The sequence below is a fragment of the Protopterus annectens genome, chromosome 1.part2 (genome assembly GCF_019279795.1).
Source record: "Protopterus annectens isolate FY-2018-M chromosome 1.part2, PAN1.0, whole genome shotgun sequence".
Lineage (NCBI taxonomy): Eukaryota > Metazoa > Chordata > Ceratodontiformes > Protopteridae > Protopterus > Protopterus annectens.
In genome coordinates, this window is record NC_056727.1 from 206,994,161 (window position 1) to 207,018,638 (window position 24,478).

At 37.0% G+C, this 24,478-nt stretch overlaps 1 protein-coding gene across 1 annotated transcript in view; it reads right to left on the minus strand.

Moving 5' to 3' along the window:
• The window catches only part of LOC122788613 (WD repeat containing planar cell polarity effector), a 2,136,001-nt gene that overhangs the window by 1,522,752 nt on the left and 588,771 nt on the right, over positions 1-24,478 (minus strand). Inside the window, exon 8 of the mRNA XM_044055516.1 lies at positions 16,392-16,583. Coding sequence (XP_043911451.1) covers positions 16,392-16,583 — 192 coding nt within the window. The remainder of the gene's footprint in view (positions 1-16,391; positions 16,584-24,478) is intronic.

The window sequence follows — 24,478 nt, forward strand, 5'->3', positions numbered from 1 at the left end:
TCTCCACTCAAATAGGCTTCTACTTTGGAAGGGTCATTAAATATCAACTAAAGCAATACCTTCTGAACAACTACCAAAGCCTTTCAAAAAAAGCTGAGTAAAGGAAGCAGATAATAAAGTATCTAGGAAGATTGAAGAGGGTTTTTGTGGTGATGGGGTCCCCTTTCAATTTTGGGGGTCATGTGCCTTCACTTCAGTGTATGCAATTATCAGTGGATATTGCCACTACTACAGGACTATAGAACAAATATGTGGCTGAATTAGGTAAGGAAATAACGTGCATAAGGAATATTGATGGTGGAATTCAGAAGTGCATGGTTATCAAATAATGAATGCAGGAAAAAGTGGGCAACACACACACACACACACACACACACACACACATATATATATATATATATATATATATATATATATATATATATATATGTGGGCAAAAGAAAATACGAACCAGGTAAGAGAGAAAAATTGTTGGTTAACAAAATGACTAGGACAGCAGTTGCAACAGAAAAGAATAAGGCATCAGAGAACTCTACCAGTTTCTGAAAAGTGACTCAACAGAGGCACAAATAAACTCTGTCACATTGCAAAGTAAAAACAGAAAGATAAAGAAGACATTTATCAACAACCTGCTTATCAGTCCACAGGACATCAAAGGCAGATGGAAGGAGTACTTCTAGCAGTTTCTGAATGAAGAAAACCCCACAGAAGCTCAACTGCACCAGGCACAGCCTACAATGAAATATAAAGAAGAGCTCTAACTAGAAGAAGTTAAAACAGCACTTAGGAAAATTAAGTTAGGGAATGTGGCAGGCTCAGATAAAGTCATGGCAGATATGATCAAGATGTTGGGTGAGTTAGGGAAGAAAAGGCTCTAGAGAGTACATGCAGCAGTGTGGAGAGAGAAAGACACATCCCAGATGACTGGAGAATAAGCATTTTACTGCCAGCATACAAGAACAGAGGGCATTCAAAATTGTGAACAACATAGAGGTATTAAATTCCATCACTTTGTATGAAAGTGCTGGAAAGGCTGATTCATGAGTAGTAGAAAATAAAATGTGAGATGAACTGTTCAGATTCAGATCAGGATGCAGCAAAACCTGACCTGATGTTTGCTGTGAGACAGATAACTGAAAAGAAGCTAGAGTTAAGGAAAAGTTTAACAGGGCAATTCTAGAATGAGAGAAACATATGACAAGGACCCAAGAAAGGTGATTTGGGCAGTCCTGAGATAGTTTGATGTACCAGAAACATTAGCAGAATTAGTGCAGGCGACATACAAGGACCCAATGACACAAGTACAAATAGTGTTCAGAATCACATAGGGGTCCACTGTGGGGTTGGGGTGGATGTGCATCAGGGTTCAGCTCTGAGCTCACTGCTCTTCATACTGGTGATGCAGTACATTAGCAAATAGACTGGAGGAAACATTTTAGCAAAGCTGCTGTATGCAGATGATGTAGCTTTACAAGCAGACATTGAACAAGAACTTCAGCAAGTGATTAGAGAATGAAATACACCATTGAAAGCATATGGGATGAAAGTAAGGACAGACAAGACAGTTGCCATGGCAACTGTGATGCCCCTGCACTGGCCCAGTAATCAAAGAGCCTCAATCCTCACCACTGGCAACAGTGGGGGGATGTATGCACTGGGAGGATGACAAGTACACACACAGTAAAGTGCAATTTCCATTAAGAGCACACAGAGACCATAGTCAGCCTGGGGCTGGTTTCTCCCTCTTTCTCCAGATCCCCAATAAGACTCCCCACTGGCACAGCTATAGGGTTGAGATCTCAGCTGAGTGGCCAAACCAAGACCTCCAGCAGCCTCTATGTCCAACCAGTGCTGCGTGTTCCTGTCCAAGTAGCTGACACACACACACACACACACACCTGGGAAAGACTGGCACAGGTTTACTAGCTATGCCCCCTTCTGCCCAGACTATAAGGTAGTTTCCACCACCACCAGCCACTACTTATCAGCTACTTTAAAGCCCTTAGCAAAGGGTGTCCAATTCTACTGTGTAATATTACTATTAATTCAAATGGTAGTTTGGCCAAGTGCCAGGCTATTAGAAGTGGCCTGTAAAGTGTCACCAAATAGATATGCAAGTACTCTAGGAGTTTAAATATCTCTAAACAGACCAGCCACAATTGAAAGGTTTAAATATATTTAATATTAAATAATAAAAGAACAATACAACACTAAATTAGTATTCACAGTGACATCAGAGTTCAAAATCACAGGAAATATTAAAAACAACATTGCAGGACAGTCTCAAATAAATGCATAAAACAACTAAACTAATCTTATGTTCTTAACTGAAGCTAAGAGAAATTACTGTACCCTAGTTAACTTACTTACAGCAAGGCAAGTGCAGAGGTGGTGAGTGGATGCTGGCAGGTCAAAGACAAATACAAAATGCCCTGTCTCTCTCTCAGAGAGTTCTTAAATTAATATCTCAAATATTGCTGCTGGGATACTTGCAGCATGACATCACGTTTTGTCACCTGAATTCAATTCCCAAGCTCACAAACAACCCCCACTGATGCAGCATCTAGCAGCTCCCTGTAAAAATACATAGCCTTCAGATGTGTGCAGCTGCTAGAAGACATAAAACAATAAAACACTTATAATACAATGCAGAAGGCACCCTAGTTCTAGCCATCCTGTCTCCTTGCTGCATTGAAACTAACTTTTATATCACAATTACAAACAATTTAATTTCAACTATTTTCTTGAAGTTTTGCAAGTTAACCCTCTATGTTCTATTTCCCACTGTTAAAACATATACATGTATGCAGGTACAATAGTTTATACACATTTCTGTTCTTTCCCAGTAGGGTACACTGTGGACACATCCTTAAGCTCAGTACTTTACACACACACACTTCTGTACCAGCAGCTTGATATACAGACAACATACAGTTCTAATATAGTGGTAACACAAGCAATTGCATCCTGCTGATATTCACAAATGACATATAACTATTTACAAAATTCCAGACAGCTAGGCTGGCAGTATTTCCTTGTGTGACAGCAAAAAATGGGGGAGAATCAGAAGAAGCTGAAAACTGAGGTAGAAGGGAAATAGTGCAACAGGTAAATGGATTCAAGTATCAGGTGGCTTGGTTGAGGAGAAGGGAAGTCTGTATGGAGACGTCAAAGCTAGAATCCAAGGGGCTGCAGCTAACTTCTACACAGTGCCAGGTGTAGTGTATGACAGAATAATGTCAAAAAAAGATGAAATGTAAGGTGTACAAACAGTGGTGCAATCAGTATTACTGTATGGTAGAGAAACCTGGGCAGTGAAGGTAGAGCAGTTGAGGAAGATAGAGGTGACGAAGATGAACTGCCTCAGATAGGTGGTAGGATACAGATTGTAGCACAGACAAAGAAATGAGGACATCAGTGCAGAGGCCAAAGTAACTCCAATTCCATAAAAGGTCAAGAGAACAGACTACAGTGATTGAGGGACATTTGTAGGAAAGCAGAGAACAATTTGGTGAAGAAGATTTGGGAGAGACAAGAAGAAGCAAGGGCATCCACCAGCAAAGAGATGTATGGATTGTATGAGAGAAGAGCCTGCAACAATAAGACATGACAATGGAAGACGGCTGTTGAGTGGGACTGAATCAAGAAAGATGGCAACAGCTGACATGACACCTGAATCCATGTAGAAAAAATTTGGAAACTAGGGGAGCAATGATGAAATATTCTTATATTCAGAATAATGCATCATAAAACAATATAAGCATGCACCCTTTTACACACAGGATGGTAGTAAAAACTAAACAGGAAATTGTTAAAATGCACACTTCCTGAGTTATATGGCTTTGTTTTGTTTTCTTCACAGTTATGAATATTACCAATATTGATATATTAATAATAGTATCTAAACAATGATACCCTTGATATTAGCTACAAAAGTGGCATGTGGAAGCTGAAATTATTTGGTTTAAATGCTTAGTGAATCTAAACTGTGGAATGTACAGGCCTTATGAAACTGAAGTGTTTGCAGACATTTATGATAATCTGAAATAATTTCCATCATAATTTCATTTATAGTACAAACACGGATTTTGGAAGCCTATGCAAGCAATCGGTGATTGACAAAAAAGACACAAGTTATGAAAAATAAAAACATCTACAGACTCAAATGTTTGTTTTAAGAACATATTGTTAATATTAGCAGTATTCAAAAATTAAGACTAATTTCGGAGTAACTGCATGTCTTACATTAGTGAGCAAGATGGTATGTGAAAAGTGACATGATTAAGTATTCATTCACTTTGAAACAGTGTTTGATATCTGGGGATGCAGTTATTAAGGATTATGGCCACAAAGTTATGAAAAATATATATTTTCCATATTTACATTAATTATACAGAAATGGAATGTGATGCAGTCAGGATGGGGTGACATATAATGCAAGCTGCTGGTGTTAGTTGAAAAATTACATTATAACATGGTGAGTAATGTGAAGGTTTACAGAAATATAAATATTTGTTTGGTAAAGTAATTATCAACAATAGTTGTATTTTCATATCAGAATTAATGCAAAAGCTGTGTAGCTTACAGGTTAAACAATGCTGCCATGTTATACACAACATTAATGTGCACAATTGTGCCATTCAGCTGCCATCTAACATGCATTATTTTGTAGATTAATACTACTGTGTTGAAATAGTGTAAAAATATGGGCCAGAATTCAGAAAGGTTACTGCCAGTGGAAAGCCCTTTTTACCACTGGCTGTAGACTTTTCCGATTGTTAGACAATTCTACTGCATTGCTTAGCTCGAAGAGGTGCACAGCACTGTGGTGGGCTGTCTCGGTAGCCTACCACAAATGCTAATGAGGCATTCTAGAGGAGTGATATATGGTAATTATCTATGTGCTCTTCCCAAAAAAATGCCTGTGCTAAGTGTTTTACTCAGCTCAGTAACTCACAGATTTGCTCAGCTATATAAATCCTTATTACTAACAATGGTAATTAACTCAGTGAAAACCTCCTGTTTACCCATTACTTTCAATGGATGAGATTGCGTTAGAGGTATGTGGTGGGGAATTTAGCCAGTAGGTTGTCCTGGGTACGGGGACTGCATGTATATATTTGTGCGGCTCCATGTTTGAGTGTATGCAGAGGTATGACAAGTGTCGGATGGATATTTTGAAGACGTTTTTGTATAGAGGACAAAAGCATTAAATAAATTATATTGTTTGGCCTATCTTTTGGTGCTTTTTGAGTTTGATACATACTTATCCAACACAGGATATTAAGTTATTTGTTTAGGGAACTATTCCCTCAGTTGCAAGGAACATCGATGTGGGCTCTCTTTACCCCTATGTATTATTTGTTGATTATTTATATAAACATGATTTTGTTAACAATTATGTTATGGAATATTACAGATATACAGACAATTTGATTTTTGTGTTTAAGGGAGGTAAAGAGCAGGTCAAACACTTTTTAAATGATCAATAAAATGAAACTAAAACTTTGAACATCACTTTTAAAAAACAAAAAAGCTTGATATGGGATCTAACTCAGTTCCATGAATGTTACCTTGTTCAGCTAAAAAAATACTGGTATATTAAAAAAAAAGAACAAGAATAGTTCAAAATAAACATACATAAAAACATACATAAAAAACATACATAAAAATGCATGATTGCCCAAACATACATTATATTATATTAAACAATTGAGTATATCTCAGAGCCTTGTCATATTTTACTTATCATCTCATGGTGCTTTAGGAAAATCTCTAGTAACTCTTTCAGGCGGCATATAAAAAGCCATTTCAGACTTGTTTAGTATAACCCAAACTGTTTTATAAACAGTACTTTTCAATACTAATATATGTGTGCAAAGATTCAAGATAGGTCATCTACACCATGGTCATAATGTTGTGAGGAAATGTACCTAACTATTATGGAATTTAGAACAGTTAGTTACTTTTCAAAAATGGCTTTATTTGGAATGATCCATCTTGTTTCTTGTTCTAAAGTTCTGTTAATTAGATCACCACCTCTGAATCCTTCATACACACATAATGAATGGCAGAACTTCTAATCCTCTCCTTAAATGATCTATTTGTTTTCCCTATGTAGTAACTATTACATCTAAACATTTAGCCATATATATACATTTTTTTTTCTTTTTGGTGTGGTGTGTTAGTGTAAAATTGTAAATAAATACCCCAGTGTTTCTTCATAATGTTTTTCACTTGCAGGCTCATTTTATAAAAGTAAAGGTTAGCTCTAACTTCATTCCTAGGAACCTGAGCTAGTGGTGCTTCATCATGTGCCATAAATAATGGTTTTTTGTTTTTTTACTTTTTTTTGTCTGGGAGTATAAACCTACTCATGGACTTTTAATCCAGTCGTAGATGGAGGAACTGATACTCAGTTAGGTATGACTAACTTGGATGTTTCAAAGACTTACATGAATTAGAGTCTTCTATATAGATTGGCAGCACTCAAACCTTGGAGTTGAGTTTTAGCTATATGACTTTTGATTGGTAAAGTTTCAGGAATACTACCTTAACACACCTGTTAACAAACCAGATAGTTATCAACCAACAAACTCACCCCACGTAATAAACAGAGTGATGGTTTAGGTGAGAGTTTGACAGGTTGCATCACAGGCGTTACAGAGATCAGGTGCAGCAGTAGTTAGACCAAGCAAACAGTGCCACCCAGAACCATTTTTGGACAAAAGAAGGTCCACGAGCAGGGGAGACAGAAAAGGAAGGCTCAATGAGCGAAACAACAACAAGGCCCCACAATCAAATCGTTAATCATGAATTTATCTGGTAGGGCACTGAATGAATATGAAATACAGGTCTCTAGTAGATACTATTATAGAAACAAAATGTATGTTGAATTTACAATTAAGGTTGGATTTTGGCAACTCAGATAGTAGCCAAGTTATGAGTAAGCGTCCAAATAGTACATATGTTCCACAACTGAACCCGACTATAGAATTATTTGGGAATGTAGTGGAAGATGAAATATATAGAAGTCATCAAGAGAATAAACCATCCAAACATGGACGTAATTTAAACTATAAACAAAGGCAAGCTTTGAATTCATTGAGAAATGACAGGTCTATTGTAATAAGACCAGCAGATAAAGGAGGACCGTTGTCATTATGGACTATACTTACTATGCAAATAAAATGTTTCAGATGCTTGAAGATACAACTACATATACAAAAGTAACTAAGGCTAATTTAAATAACATGGTCTTTAGTGTTTACAATACCCTAGATGACCTGGTACTATAGAGCTGTATGGATACCTAAAGGTGAACAATCCCACTATACCGATCATACAGGGACTTCCTAAAGTCCATAAGAACAGCAGAGACCCACCATTTAGACCTATTGTTGCAGGTCTATTTATCTTAGTTAATGGTAATAAGAAGATCCTGAAAGATAGTAAGCAATTTCTTTTAGACCTATATTCTCAAACTCACTCATTGGATCCAACATTTTTCTTTGTGACACTTGATGTGGTTAGCTTATTCATAAGACTGATCACTGAATATTTGAAAGCACATTCAGACTTCACTGATAGAAAGATTGACCTTGTGACCCTGCTATTAGAGACTATATTAACTAATAATGTCTTTGCATTTGAAGAAGTCATTTACTACAGAAGGGATGATGTGGCTGGCGGGCACATCAGGAAGATATTTTTCTCTTCAATAATCTATCATTTATAGAACATGCTGCAATGTACTGTTTATATGGCTTGGAGATGAACCCTCCTATTAAACTTTGTTTCTTACTTGGACAATACCACGGACTTCTTAAAATTTACTGCAAACTTCTCAGTTAGCAATCTTCCATTTTGAAGTATTTAGAATGACCAATGGTATGATCAACACAACTATTTATAGGAAAGATTGCCAAAGAAACAATATATTACATAGACAAAGTATGCATCCCGCCATGTATTTCAAAAATCCTTAAAGGACAATTTATGAGGGTATCTAGATTGAATCCACAACAAGAAACTTATGTTTCAGGAATAGAGGACATGAAGGAGAGATTTCTGGAGAGAGGTTACAAAGAAAAAGAAATATTAGACACTATTAACACAGTGGAGACCTTAAGAACAAGTACTGCGAAACCATATTTTATGGCACATGAAGCAATGACCACTAGCTCAGGTTCCCCTAGGAATGAAGTTAGAGCTAACCTTACTTTTAGTAAAATGAGCCTGCAAGTGAAAAGCATTATGAAGAAACACTGGGGTATTTTGAATTCAGATATAGAAGTTAGTGAGATTGCTTTATAAAAACCTTCCCAATCTGAAGAGTATCCTATGTAGACCAAGACATCCACTAGTTAACAGGTTGACAGTGAATAGAAACACAGTACCCTGTGGTCATTGCAATCAATGTATTTATATTAATAAAGAAACTAGTTTTGAGCACCCTACTTTACAATTTTAACACTAACACCAACTGTGAAAGTAAAAATGTCATATATATGGCTAAATGTTTAGGATGTAATAGTTACTACATAGGAAAACAAATAGATCATTTAAGGAGAGGATTAGGGAACACACGTACCACCTTAGAGTAGGTACAGAAACAAATGCATTGGCTAGACATAAAAGTTCAACTGGTACCAGTCATTCCTTTAAGTTCTGTGCCATTCAATGTGTGTATGAAGGATTCAGAGGTGGTGATCTAATTAACAGAACTTTAGAACAAGAAACAAGATGGATCATAAGATTAAGGTCCGATAAACCACCAGGCCTTAACGATAAAATCCAAATAAAGCCATTTTTGAAAAGTAGAAGATAAAGAGATCTCCCACTAACTGTTCTAAATTCCATAATAGTTAGGTACATTTTCCTCACAACATTATGACCATGGTGTAGATGACCTATCTATATACTCAGACATATTGTAGGCATTTCATATACTTTCAACATTTGTCATAAGAAATGAATCTTTGCACATATATTTAGTATTGAAAAGTACTGTTTATAAAACTAATGTAAGACACCTCAGGATGCCATTCGGGATTAACAGAATATATGTCCCTCATGTATTCCTTCCCTATATTTTCTTTAACATTTCACAATGTCTATATTTTAAATTTGGGTATCAAGGATGTAACAATTATAAAGTGCAATTAATGGTTGCTTAAGTCAGTGTGCTTATTTCCACCATTGTGGATCTGTACCACAGTCAAGTTAATTATTAAGATATTGCTCTGTTTCCATATAGACGTTTTGTTGCTTCGTTTATTGTTGAAGCATTCTTTCACCCACATTTTTGTAAGTTACGTTCACATCCTGAAATGTCAAATGTCCCTGTTTATTAACGGAGATTGAAGAGACTAAGGCATGAACTAATGGACAGCTATTGAAAAGCTCGTCATGTACTTATGCCTGTTGTAAGCCTAATCGGCTTTTTTTAAATAGACACTTTTATGAAGGAATACTTTGTTGTGCTGTGAATTTTAAAAGCGTTTCAGAGTCTGCAGAAAATAAGTAATTTTGAAAAACTGTTTTAACTTTTGATTAGAATAGCCTAACTAATGTGATACAAGTTTTTAACCACCTGTAATTGTTGACTGTTTTACGAGTCTACTCTGGATAGTATGAACAAATATCTAAAGTCACACTTTGTAAATATGTGCATTACAAGCAGTTTGGGTTATACTAACCAAGTCTGAAATGGCTTTTTGATATATACTGCCTGAAAGTTCAGTACGAGATTTTCCTAAAGCACCATGAGATGATAAGTAAATATGACAAGGCTCTGAGATATACTCAATTGTTTAATATAATATAATGTATGTTTGGGCACCGATGCATTTTTTATGTATGTTTTTTATGTATGTTTTTATGTATGTTTATTTTGAACTATTCAGTTCTTACTTTTAATATACCAGTATTTTTCTTAGCTGAACAAGGTAACATTCATGGAACTGAGTTTAATGGGTTACTGTATTTTTAAATGAAGGAAACATGTGATTATAGAGATCCTATCACAAGCTTTTGTTGGTTTTAAAAGTGATGTTCAAAGTTTTAGTTTGTGTAAAGAGTCTGAAGAAGCCTTTCATGGATTTATTTGTTTGAATTTCTACTTTCATTTTATTGCTCATTTCTTTTGGACTGAGTTTTACTAGTGTTTTCAACTAACAGCAGCTCTGAGTTTTGGATTTGTGCATTTACTTTTTAAATGATATTCAGCAGAATAGGTTTGGCCTACAGTTTGATGGTCTTTAGTAAGGTAGGAAAGTAACGTTTTTAGACGTACACATAGAAGGAGGATTTGTTAGTAAGGTAATAAGAGTAAGATATGTAGGAAGTTTGAAGATGGTACTCAATTTTTAGATGCCCATAGTTGCCATCCTCCTCACCTATTGATGGCCTTACCTTATGGTGAGCTATTATGGGTAAAACAAAATATGCAATAATAGTACTGAAGAAGAGAGAGAGTTGTATAAAACAGCTAAGATGTTTATAGAGAGAGGTTATAGTAAGGATGTAGGGATCAATTCGCTACAAAAAGTTAAACAAATTACTAGATCAAGTTTACAGGGGCAGAATAGTAATAAGATAATGTATACTGGAGGGTTCAAAAATAACTTACAAAAAATGTATGTACTGATTACGTATGATTTGTTATCCGAAGAAGTGAAGAAAATTATTAAACAATATTGGGGCTTCCTACTTAAATTTAAAAAAATTTGCTAACAAATTATGTAAGAGCCCTATGTTTTCTTTTCATAGAGGATGAAGCATTAAGGATATGATTGTGCATAGTAACTTTTCTGTTCCTTGTTACAGAATGAATAAGGGCCCTAACATAATGGGTATATTTCCATGTGGTAAATGTATCACTTGTAGGTTTGTGGTTAGGACTTTTGAAAAAATCAATGGAATATATTTTAATGTTAATGGAGTGTTTTGTTGTGATACCGATGCTATTATATATGCTTTAAAGTGTCCCAGTAATATGTTTTATATTGATGAAAGCAAGAGGGCTTTCAAGTAAAGATGATAGGAACATGTAAGAGATATCAAAAATGGTAAACTAGAGAGCCCTCTCACTTTACATTTTAAGCAATATCATAATGGTAATCCGGAGTAAATTCAGGGTACAATTTTAGGACATGTTGTTTTAAATGAATATGGAATAGGAATTAAGAAAAAACTTTTATATAAGGAGACTTTATTTATTTTGAAATATGGTACCCTGACCCCTACTGGCATTAATGTGGAATGTAACTGGAAATTTTAATTTAATTTGATGTAATTATTTAATGAGATTAACTGGGAAATCTATTTAAGGTTTTGTATTGTGGTGTGATTTTTATACTCCATTGAAGGCAGCATTGCCAAGACACTACAAATTCCAATAAATACTTTTTTATTCTTTTTACTTGACTATGGACAATATTTGTTGTATCTCTCTCTCTCTCTCTCTATATATATATATATATGTATATGTATATACATATATATATATATATATATATATATATATATATATATATATATGAAGTCATTTGTTGTTTTTGGAACTTAGTGTTCTTGAATCTCTGGTTTCCATAACAATGCTAAAAGGCCATGTTTACCCCGGCCTTATGCTCACTGCCAGGTCTGATTCTGAATCTTGGCCATGATATGCATAATTGCTATTGACTGCATAATATCACAAAACAGCTCTGTGCTACTCAGGCTTGTCATACATCACTGGATAGCTCTTGAAAAGACAATTCACTTACTGATATAAAGGGTCTATTCTCCACACTTATAAAAATATAACCCTTCGTTTGATAACAATAGAAATAAATTTGACAGGTAAAATACCATTTTCTTTAACACATTTCCCATATATATTCAATGCTACCACACAGACTTTAGATCTCAGTGTATAGCCCATCATCTAATGTAGAGTTTTCATATTTTAAATTTTTTTGTAATGCACTTACCCCATTTACAAGATATTACAAATCATAAGAGGTATCTTGTTACTAGATGATTTAGAAAAAAAAAAACGTCTCAGAAAGAAAAAAGTTTCCTGGCTTAAAAGACTTCAGGAAGCAAAGGGTTAATCCTGATGCTCAGGACTGAATGAATTAACCACTGACTTAGTGCTAAAATTTTATCATGATATTCAAGGAACTAGGTTCACTGGTGTAGCACAGAAATTTATCAGAGTGCTACATTGCTAACACAACTGTTAATGTGAGTTTTGTTATACTGCTACACTGCTACACAAGTCACTCACAGAATCCTCTTCATGAAGAGCAGTTTACTCACTGAAAGAATGATGCAGGTTTGACTAAGTGGCAATACATTGGGGTGGTATGGAGTGGAATCCAGGGATGCGGTGTGCCAGTGATCACCTCTGAGGACATTTTGTAAATTCCTGGCTACACCAGTGACAGGCAGCTATTATAAAGTTAGCATCCACTTAAAAACTTGAGCATTATTCTTTTTTCCTCAAGCCAAGATTATTTGTTGTTTACTTCATCCCTTTCAGATAAACTAAAAATGCATTTTTGTTTTCTACACAACACCATTATAAAAATATGTCATAATTATTTTGATCCCTATCTGTTTAAGAACTAATTGGGAGGAGACATTTTAATCAGATTTTCCTTAATAACTTCGGGTGGACGACACATAGAAGAGCAAGGATAGCAGCAGACTCAGTGGATGCTTGGGTTCTGTATTATTATTATTATTATTATTACTATTATTACTATCACCTATAGTCAGTGCTTTCATCTGTAAAACAGCTGTCAAGCAGTCTACTACAAATATACATGTTAAGTCACATTAAAAACATAAAACCTACAACAAAAAATAGTCTTTGAACTGTCTATACATCTTGGGAGGAAGGGCTACACTACCTCTTGCTTCAGTCATATTCACATGCAATTGACTTCCTCCCCACATAATAATGGCGCCAACATACATGCTAGGTGTGTTCATTTCATTTTTTAGTTATCTTTTAAAATGTATACATAATATACACGTGTATCTATATCTATATTTATATCTATAACTACAGCTATCACTGTCTCTCTCTTGCTCTCTATCTATACATACGTTATGCACATTGAAAGGTACCATAATTGTAGGTCTGGAAAAGAAGGTCCACCCTTATTAACAACAGAACTAATTCAAACAGATAAGCTTTAGGACAACTTAGTATCAGAAACTTTCCCAGGCTATGAAGTTCCTTCCATTTTCCCATAATGCAATGTCTGGGACCATCATCTCCAGATGTTTAATATCTTGCACATAGAGGACATAAGTAAACTTAAGACTCTACACTAAATCTGCAAAGTAGAAGGGGAAGAAAGACATATGTTAATGAGGATGGACCTGCTCATCCAGATTCGGGTTAGAAATTCTATGGTCTTAAGGGAAAAATGCAGGTTATTAGCCATGCTCAAAACTGAAGATGCTATGCAGACAGCCTGAGTGAGGTCTCCCTGAAGGTGAGTTAACACCTCTGGAATGGGACTATTCTGAGAGGCTAGATGTATGGAGTCAATAGAAGGAACTATACTTGATGCAGCCAAAATTGGATCATCCTACTCAGCCTGGAGTGTATTTTGCTTTCTAGATGGACTTTGTTATAAGTGGCGCAGGGTGTAGGAAGCATAAAGGAGATTCTAAGGCCAATTCTCCACCAGGATATCATTCACAATTTGGTCTGGCATTGTGAAAACAGAGAAGAACAGGTGACATTTCCTGTCTGATGTGGAAGTGAACGGATCTATCACTGGTTGACCCCAAGTGCAGAATTTTTTATTGGTTGTCTTCTGGTTTACTGATTATTTATGTGGAAGAAGAAGGTCCCTATATAATTTGTCTATCAATGTGTTGGTTTCCCTGGAATTTGTCCACAGTAAGGAAGAGGTCATGGAGCATGGCCCACTCTCAGAGCTCCATGATTTTCCTGCATATAAGGAAGGAATGAATAACCCCTTCTTTGTTGATGTACCAAGATAACCACTATTGTCACCAGACCCTGAGAAACGTGATCTCTGAAGGTTGCAAACTGAGCTGTATCATTTGCTCAGGGCTATAGCTCACTGATGTCAACCTGTGACTCCTCAAAGAACCACAAGCCCAGGGCTGTCTGGCACTAGAAATGTTCCCTTCTACTGCAGATGCATCCATGGTAACAGTGCATGTGGACTGTGGCATTTGGAAGGGCTTACCCTTGGATAAACTGTGTATATCCACTGCTAAAGGCAATTCTTGTACAAGTCCACAACAAAGGTACAGTAGCACTTTGGTTCCATTAAAACTGTAGAGGCCTCAAGATACACACACACACACACACACACACACACACACACACACACACACACACACACACACACAGCATATATACCAGCAAGCACCTTGGTGAACCACCAGTTCACCTACATCATGTCTTTGGTATGCATAAGACTTGTAAACACCCACACTTCGGATCATAGGATCATATGAGGTTACTAGGCTAATGGTCCTGGGGCCCTTACAAGGCTAGTCAAGAGTTTATCCACTAGCCATCTAAAACTCATGCCATCTCTAATCCCAAGGGTACATGATGCATGCCAGACTGGGAGCAGACACCAGCACTAATGTTAGAAAATTACTTGCACTGTCTCTTGGGCTACTGCCACCTCTGAAGTGTCATGTCAGTTAGTCTTTCCATTGCTTTTCCCATTAAAATTACTTTTTCCTATTCTTTTCCTTCTATCAAAGTACATTCTGGTACCTTGTCTTTGATTAGTGTCTCTTGATGTGAAACAGTGTATTGCTTATCTGGTACTAATTGCAATATATGTGAAAAAAGCTACAGTCTGTCCTAATAGCTGCTCTTATTTCAGTCTTATTTTTGGACTATGGCTAAATAAAGCTACTGTTTTGCTAGACCTGGCACACTCTAGTACCTTCCAGAACATATTTTTCAGATTACTTTTAGGAAGAAGCAGTGGCTCACTGAAAACGAATGACTGATATCCACACCATTAGCTCTTCGTCTTGAAATCTCACCCTATGAGTTCTGAAGATGGCAAATAATTCACTTTTAAATTAGTATTCTTCCTTTTGCACCCACCAAAAAAGAAAACTTCCCTTTGCTTATTTCACATTAATTTCTTGCACATAGAATCATAGGTAATACAAGGTATCTGAGTCTTGTGACCATTTATGCCTTCCAAAAACCCACCCTTATACCATACTCCATTGTTGACTCTCACACAGATATACTACAAATAGATGGCATGTTCATTACCATCCAATTCAGAGCCAATGAAGAAATAAGTCTTTACAAGCCAGCTCACCTTCAAGTGAAAAAATACATTATGCAACACTATGCCATGTCAGAGGAAGATAAATCCTTACCACTTGCCATATGCCAACAGTTTTGCAGAATAATCGCACTTTATAGTAAATGTAACTCAGTGGTTTCACCCAAAGTTATATGCAAAATAGAACTTCTGCTTTTCAGTAGAAGCTGTTAGGACAACAGAATCAATAATAAAACTGACCCTGTTCTTCTCATCTATGTTACTAAAATCTCTAGACATAAACTGCCAACGATTATGCTGCTGCTGCTGATGATGATGAAGGAAAATTTCTGCAGTCTTAAATTCCTGTGACAGCCTTCATTTTTGTATCTGTACTAACAGTGGGAAGAGAAGAAAGACAACGCAAAGGATCTCTTCACAGTAGTCATATCTGAGTGTTTTCCACTGAGTATGGTTAGCAAAAACATACCTTCCCACTACCCTGTCTTGGACTATCTCTTCTTTACTATTCCTTCTGCATCTCTCATTCAGCTCTTTGTCATCTACTACTTCATTATTTCTTCCTTTTGTTCTTTTATCCCCTCAGCTACTCAGTGACTGAGGTATTCCCTTCTGCTTTTTACTAGTATATATTTTCTTTTGCTTTCTGTTAAGTTCTTTACCCAGTTCACTGTCATTTTTGTCTTTCATTGTAACACAAAATAGACACAGAATACAGGCTGAAATTATTAAACTGCAAATCCACACACACATTTTGTGAACAGTAGCCTTAAAAACAATGCCACCTCGGATAACAGTTTGGCTTTCCTACAAACTCCTTGCTTCCTATTAAAGACTGATTTCTATGAAATGAACCCTCTAGTGACAACTGACAAAAGATGGACAGGAAAATTATGAATTATGGCAAGTATGTCATTTCATTTGAAATTCTAAGGATATGTCAACATCAGACATGAAAAAAAAAATAACTCACAAAAGAGGCAAATTGATTTCTAGAAAAAAATATTATCTATAAACATTCTAAATATTTATGAAAAAACTACTAAAATAATGTTTAATGCACTTGAAGCTTCATGCCATTACCTCCAGACTGCCATGGGCCATACCCAGTAATATTACATTTGCTTTGTCCCACTCACTGGAAATTGGAGACCAGGGCCAGGCATCATTACTGGCTGTTTTCCACCAGCAGACTGCAATATCCTGCATACAATTTAAAGACAGATGACGTTCCATCCTCCGACCTGCAGGTCCAGGTAAATCCAAATAAGAAATCTGCAGGGCAAATGTATATAATATAATGAAATTACTGAAATACAGTCATTGACAAATGAAGAGTATGTGATGTAAAGCATATAATAAATTGCTGAGAGCTATTGATAACAGTATACAATGTTGTTCCCTCATAATCTGCTTTACTTCACTATTATCCTAAAATGAGTGCACCTTTTACTGCACTAGGAACCCCCCCCACAAATACCAAACTTTGTGTCATTTTTCTCTGACAGTATCACATTATTTCCTGAATGTGTGACATGATACAAATGATGAAGCCCTAATGCTGTCAAACCAAAGGTTAAGTCTAGCACTGCAGACAAAGCATTGCCAGTTAAGCGTTTACAAGAGAATTCGGTGACTGCAAATGATAATGCAAAAGGAAAATAACTACAAAAACAGGTACTTTTCTGGAGGAGTATCATTTATTTTTCATATGGAAAAGTGTCAGTGGTGCACATGTGCATATTTATATACTCTCCCTAAAAGTCATTTCTGTTTCAGTACTGGCTTAAAAATGTTTTTTCTAAGCACAGTGCAAGTGAGCCTGTCAATTTGAAAATATGAGCAGTGAACCATTTGGATGACACAAGCCACAGAAACATAGATTGCACAGAATTTCTGCTCAAGGAATTAAATAGAGGCTGATAGTGAAAAAATACCATCTTGCCATTGCTGGTCAGCAATAATCGAACCACTTTCTGGGGATTAAGCAGAGAGCTAAGCCTAGTGGACCAGACACTAGCAAAGGGCAGGGGGTCCTCTTATCAGGGAATTGCTTCTGGAGCCAGTCTCTCTACAGGACAGATTGCTTTCATATTCCTGTCTGCAAGACAACAAAGGATGGCAGTAATGCGATAATGCCAGAGTGCAATGGGTGTTAAGAACCTGCTGCATTTATGTATTGTATTTAGTAAATAATCAGGCTCATGCAAGTTGTGATCTCACCACTCAACTAAGGCCATTAAAATGAGGTTAATACTTTATTAGTTGTCACTGTATTTAGGTGGCCAGAAAAGACCTTTCTGTTTGCATGGCCATAATGTTATTGACCGAATGAACATCAAAAGGAGTTAAAACTGGAGTTAAGATAATGTTTTCCTTCCTACATATCTAACCACTTTCGCTATTTATAATCAGATTTTTTAATATATTTCACATCGCTGACAGTAATCATGCAAAAAAATGTTGCAATAAAACATTAGGAACGAAACATAAAGCCAAAACACTTTCATCCATGTGGCATCCTGCCATTCAGTACATATAAATACTATTACACAGCCTTATTATCTATACTGACTAGGTTACAGAGGGTAAGAATACATAAAAGTGCTCCTAATCCTAAAGCAAAATTATTGTATGAAAACTTAGGCTGTTCTGTGAAAGGCTGAAATACAAATATTTATACTGCAGTGAGTCCAAGGGAAATATAAAAGGAAAACCAGAACTAGACAAACATAGCAGAAACATCAGAATAAAGCAGGTTGAAATGCATCTTGTAAATCTCACAGAACCATTTCACAAGCAGAGTTTGTACCTTTTCTCAAATGTGTACATGTTACAAAAATGTAAACAGTACAACAATGCAACACAAATTCCTTCATGGCTAAAATGAGGTATCATAACAGTAGGTTTTGTAAAATATAACATTTAAAGGGATTAAACTGCTCAAACAATATCAGACTATCTGCTTACAGAATAAACCCCTTTAAAAGGACAGCTTACAGCTGCAATAGCTTTACGTTTGTATTAAAAACTTTGCTGACCTTCTTTCTTATAGTAATTCAGTGACATTTTCAGATACATCTTCTGCTATATTTCATTGCTAAGAATCAAAAGATGCCACATGAACAGTGTAAATTAATATATATGTAAATATGTATGTATACACACACACACACACACACACAGATTATATACCTAGAAACTATAAAACACCCCATGTCATACACAGTAGTGCACATGCACACATATGCACACATACATACATACATACACACAAGCCCAAATATTCATACTTATTTCACACAAATGCTCATTAGTCCTGCAGAGCCACACTGTTTACACTGAAAAATAGCAAGATGGTGAAAGATACTTTCCTCCTCGGACAGCACCCACCCAAACCCAGCAGTTATAGCCACTTTGCTGTGTATACCTCATCTGATTGTGACATACAGAATAATAACTCTCAACCACTTAGAGCAAGAATTAGGTACAAACCCAAAAATAATTTGGGGCAAAGGTCTAAAATCAGGGACAAATTTTAAATATTATTCATATACTTAAAAAGTTGCTAGAATAACATTTTTGTGTTAGCATGCATTTTCCAAAGGATATGCAGTCTGAAACTCAGAATTCTGTCATTATCTAGTGACTGTAACCCTCAATTATTTGCCAGAAAATCACAAATATTATGAAGCGCAAACCAAACATATGAGGTAAATCAGGGGCAGTTAAGAGTTATCGGCTGTATTTCAGTTTCATCTACATAACAGTCCTAAGTGTTCCAATTTATTTTAGACAAATTTACACTAGTCTTGCAAAGCCAGACAGTTAACTGAGCAAATGGCATTAGAGGGCAAGTTAATTTCATCCACAAACAGCATCCCTGCCCAACAATTACAGCTTCTTTGCTGAGTACATCGTCTGCTGGTCATAAAATCAATAATATCTAGAATAACAGTTTTTGCATTATCTTACACTTTCTAAAAGGATATTAAGACTGAAACTCGTTTAAACTGTCAGTCATTATGTAGTGACTACAATCATTGATTTGCCCAAACAAATTCAGGAGGAACAGATAAAAAATATACATAGCTCTCAACCTTTCATCTCTAAAATGTGTCACACTGTCTTTCATAATGTGGCACATTATTGTGTCTGCTATTAATATTTACTGTACCACAAACATCTAAGGTGTACACGGTCAACAATGCAGCTATAATTACTGGGTACAGGACTATCTGTGTAGGAAACTAGTGGACCCTGCTATCATGATCATGGTAATTAGTCATTAATCTGACTTTGCAAGACTACTGTGCATTTGTATAAAGCACTTTGGACTACTGTACTGTGTGAATCTTTTTTTTTTTTATCACAATCAGACATTTCATGTGTACCCAGTTAGATGGCTGTAATTGATGGATGCGAACACTGATGAAATATGACAGCAATTCAAATGGTCTGTTATGGTTTAAAGCAAGCAGGAAGACGAATCCAAGAGAACATGTGCATTTTTGTGTTGTCCAGTAACAAAGTGTTTGGGGGCTGGGGGACCCATGGCTTGAAAACCTCTCAGGGTCCAAGGTACATTTAATCTGCCACTAGTGCTAATATACTGCTACCTGTTAGGTCATTTTAGTCAAATATGGTGCAGATGGCTGGAAGCAGAATGCATTTTACCAGCTACTAGTTATCTTTCTAATTTAGATTGGACTATTTTATGTAGCAAGTAGGGTGTTTCACTTCAACTTGCCTGTGAACCCAGAGACTATTTTGCTATCAAGTCATTGTAATGGAACTTTGAATCTATCAGCTATGGAAAATGTAAACTCTGGAAATTGGTCCAGTGTGGGCTTCTGCATGACAGGAAGACCCAAGAATCAGTACTGTAACATTGACCACAAAGAACATCTAACATTACGGTAAGTAAATAACTATCATATCTTAGACAATTCAGTCTGTCCACTTCACTGGATAGGACAGAGTCCACAGGTAAGATCTTGATGGCATCATAACAGAATACATCAAAGTATGGTGGTCCCAAAGGAAGACCTGGACTTAGATAACATATCCAGGATACAATATTTTTAGAAGTATGCACAGTTGCCAAGGTGGCCACTGCACAAACGTCATTAATTGAGTTCCTGAAAAATGCAGATGAAGTAGAGATATCTCTGGTGTTGTGAGCCTTTAACCTTGGTATATAACGTAAGGAGCTGTTAAAGGAGGCATAACTGTATTAGTAACCTGAATAATGAGACTTTGGAAATCTTTTGACCTTACTTAAATTTGGCAAAGGCCACAAACAACTATGTTGCTAACATTGCTTTGTCCACGGAAGGAAAAACCTTAATTGCATTTAAACATCCAGAATATGAAGGGGGTATTCTTTGCTAGAGTAGGAAGGAAAATGACAGGCAACTGGAAAGCTTGCTTAGAGTACATTATGTGGCTATTTTGAGAAAAAAGGAAGGGTTTATATGCAAGGAAACCCTAATCTTTATGAAAGATTAAGTATGGGGTCCTGCAAGATAGGCTTGAAGTTCTGAAATTTGTCTTTCAAAAGTGACTGCCACTAAAACTGTGCTTTTCAAGATAAGAAGTGGAATCTCCTAACTATACTGACTCAAAAGGAGGCCGGGCCAGTTTTTCTAAAACAAAGTTGAGGTCCCAAAGTGGTGTGAGGTCTTTAATGGGGGGGTAAAGCAGGAAAGTACCTTTTAGGAAGGCTTTGCAGATTTTTGTTGAAGCAAGAGACTGAACAATAACTTATTTGTGGAAATTAGAGAATGATGCTGAATGGACTTCAGTGATTAAGAAGCAATATCCTGCATCTAAAACAGAACAGAAGACAAAAAATAGAGCTGTAAAACGATTAAATCCTCTCTGGCTGTCACAAAGGAAACATTTTTGCTATTTGCTTTTACACAGCTTGTAGAGTGGGGTCCCTGGCCATTAGTGGGATTGCAGAAACCATGAGGTTATTAATAGGGATATTATGGTCAAAATGATGTCTGCAGGATAGGTAAGATAGTAGATCCAGGTTGAGGCAGAGAGGCCTGAATTAGGTGATGCCAGCAAACCAAAGCTGAGGGGCCTAGAATGAGGTTATGAGGATGACCGTGTCCCTACACAGCTTTACTTTCTGAACAAATATGATCACTTGTGGACAGAAAAGAAAGGTGTAATGATGACCTGATAGCCCCTGATAAACTACAGTATCTCTCAGGAATTGCCACTGTGGGGGTACAAGGGAAAAGTAGCAGCTGCATTTGGTGTTTGAGGGGGGGGGGTTGCAATCACACTGCAGCAAGACTTCCTCATGTAATAAAACAAGTCATCTGCTACTTGAGGATTGATGGACCACTTGTGAGGTACAAGACCTTTCTGTTAAGTCTGTCCATTAAGGAGGAGAACTGGCAGGGTATGTGCATTAGGTAAAGGAAAGGTTTCTGTTGGTATCACTCACTGCCACATTCTCATTGCCTTGCAATAAAGGGGGTATGACCATTTCCCTACTTGTTGATACACCATAGCACAGTTACGTTATCTGTGTTTATGGAAAATTACATCCTTGGGAAGAAGGTCATAAAATGCCTGCAGTGATAGTAGGACCACCCTCATCTCAGTGTATTGATATAAAAACTGACCTCCTGGTAAGACAATATTCCTTGGACTATGTGCCTTTCTCAGTGCCTGTACCCACACCCTAGGGCAGTGGAACCTGTGGTAAACTTGCCCAAAGGAAGAGGGGAAGTGAAAGGAAGACCGTTGTGAGGTTGCACCTATTCAATCACAACTGGAATACCTTCCCGCATATGGGTGTCTGTCTGAAGTTTATGTTCGTATTGCTATCCAGTTGTGACCTATGAACCTTGAGTGTCCACTGAAGACTCTGTATGTAATAGCTGTCATGTGGTAGAAGGAATACTGCTGCTGCCATCAAGTCCAAGGCCTTTAGTGCTTAATAGACAAAAGGTGGAGAGGGCCTTAGTAGAAGATTTGCAATGATATGAATGAGGATAATATGATCCAGTGGAAGCATAGTTCTTCTTTACAGAGTATCCAGACTACAACCTACAAACATAAGTAGGACCTGAGTTGGTTCCAAATGTCATTTCTGTATGTTGATGATAATCCTTAGGGGCAGGCAAAGTTGGAAAAGGTAACCTCTTGCTTATGTGAGAGATGCCCTATTATTAGAGTCAAGGAGCCAGAAGTCTAGATAAGGAAAGATCCACATTCCTTGGATCCTCATGCGAGAGGTGACTACTGCCATGTACTTAATAAACACACTGGGGGCTATAGTGAGACTGAATAGCAGGCCCCAGAACTGGTAATGACTGACTCCAACCCAGAACATCAGGAAACTTGAGATCCCTTAGAAATTTTGAAGGGTAGGTATGCAACCAGGAGGTCCAATGAGCACATCTTGTCTTCCCCCTGTAGAGATAGGAAGATGACCTCTACTTCTGGGCTGGTGCCCATTAAAAGATATCCCATGTCTCCTATGGGAGTTCCAATCATGAAACTGGTTTAAGATCTATTTGTGAAAGAGAAGCATGGACCCTGATATTAGTCCCAGATCCAAAGGTGTCTTTTGTACCTAGAGGTTAAAGGGCAAGTTGTTAGAAACTATGAACAACCCCAATGAAATCAGTGCTGATAACACCATGACATCTTGATCCTGACTCCCTAGGGCCTAGTCTTTCTTGACACTGAAGGGGTTGGCACTGACAGTGTTGAGGTGGATGTAGTCAGAGCTAAAGGGACAGTCTCTCCCAACACTGATGTAGACCATAATGGGATCTGTCAGCTCTGAATCTTCCAGTGATGAGATAGGGCCAGGGGAAAGAGAAATGGAGGTAGAAGGCTGGGGTTCACACCTATTCACCTAAGCAACAGAGGGGAATGGAATAATACCATATCAATCTGTACTTTAGTATATGCTCCCATTATGTTGCAAAGAAGGGCTCCTAACAAATCTCACCAACCTGGACAACATGGTAAAAGTTCGTCTTGACTCCATATATCTGGACAGTTCCTTCTCCAAGATAAAGCTTCCTTCTCTTCTCCTCAGAGAAGGATCTTGTATGATTATGACTTCCTGAGGAGACTCATCATCATCCCTCGAAGGCAGTGAAGGAGGAGAAGCAAAGGATGGACCCTAAAGAGGTTTCAGACGTGTGGCACAGGATCAAAGTCTTCTGGAGTGGAGTAGAAGAAACAGCTTGCAGTTCATCTCAAAAAATCTTTGGGGACAAAGTGCCCTCAGGCAGACTTTCAACCTTTCTGTTTTCTTTTTTCTTGTATTCACCATGAAGAATCACCCAAGGGAAGAACTTCTAGTGTGAGTTTATCTTTATACTCTTCAGGACTCTGCATTCAAAGGACTTGCAGATTTTATAGTGCTCTGTTAAATGATCCAGCACCCGGACAGGATATTGTGACCACATTGGCAATGTTTCTTGAACCCTGAGGCTTTTTCTGATGAGAGAACAACAGCCAGACTATCAACATAAGCTGAAACCTACAACTCAAAAATGGAAGTGAAGGTAGGAAACAACCTTCCATAACTATAAACAATATAGGTATAGTTTACTATGAAATGATCAAATACCACAGCCTTAAAGATCACAATCCAGAGATGAGTGCACTAAAATCTGAAAGCATGACTACCCACAATGATAAACTCCTGAACTTGCCCCTAGCATGACTCCATGATAGCACTCATTCCAGGGCCAGGGTCAATAGGGAGTTTCAATATTTAGTATTTTATGTCAATGTGGGTTTCAGCTTTTTTGGATGTTAGTGTACTGATTGTCTCAGGATTGCAGCCCTCAAGGGTGTGGCACTCGATCATTTTATAGTAAATTGATATAAAGAGTATTCTATAGTTCAAAAAACAGAAGGGTTGACAAAAGCCTCAAAGGCTGTAACTCAGAAGGCGTAAGGAATTGCAATGTAAAAACACAGTTAAAATCATTGAATAACATAAACAGATTATGCTAACTAAGCCAATGACATTGCAAAAACTACAAATAATCAGTTTTATCGAAGTTAAAAAATGACAAATTAAAGTATTTATCTCAAGCTGCTGGACATCAGTACAGAGTTGCTTTTGTCGATACCTGAACTGTGAAGTCATTACCTTCTCATATCTATACACCTCA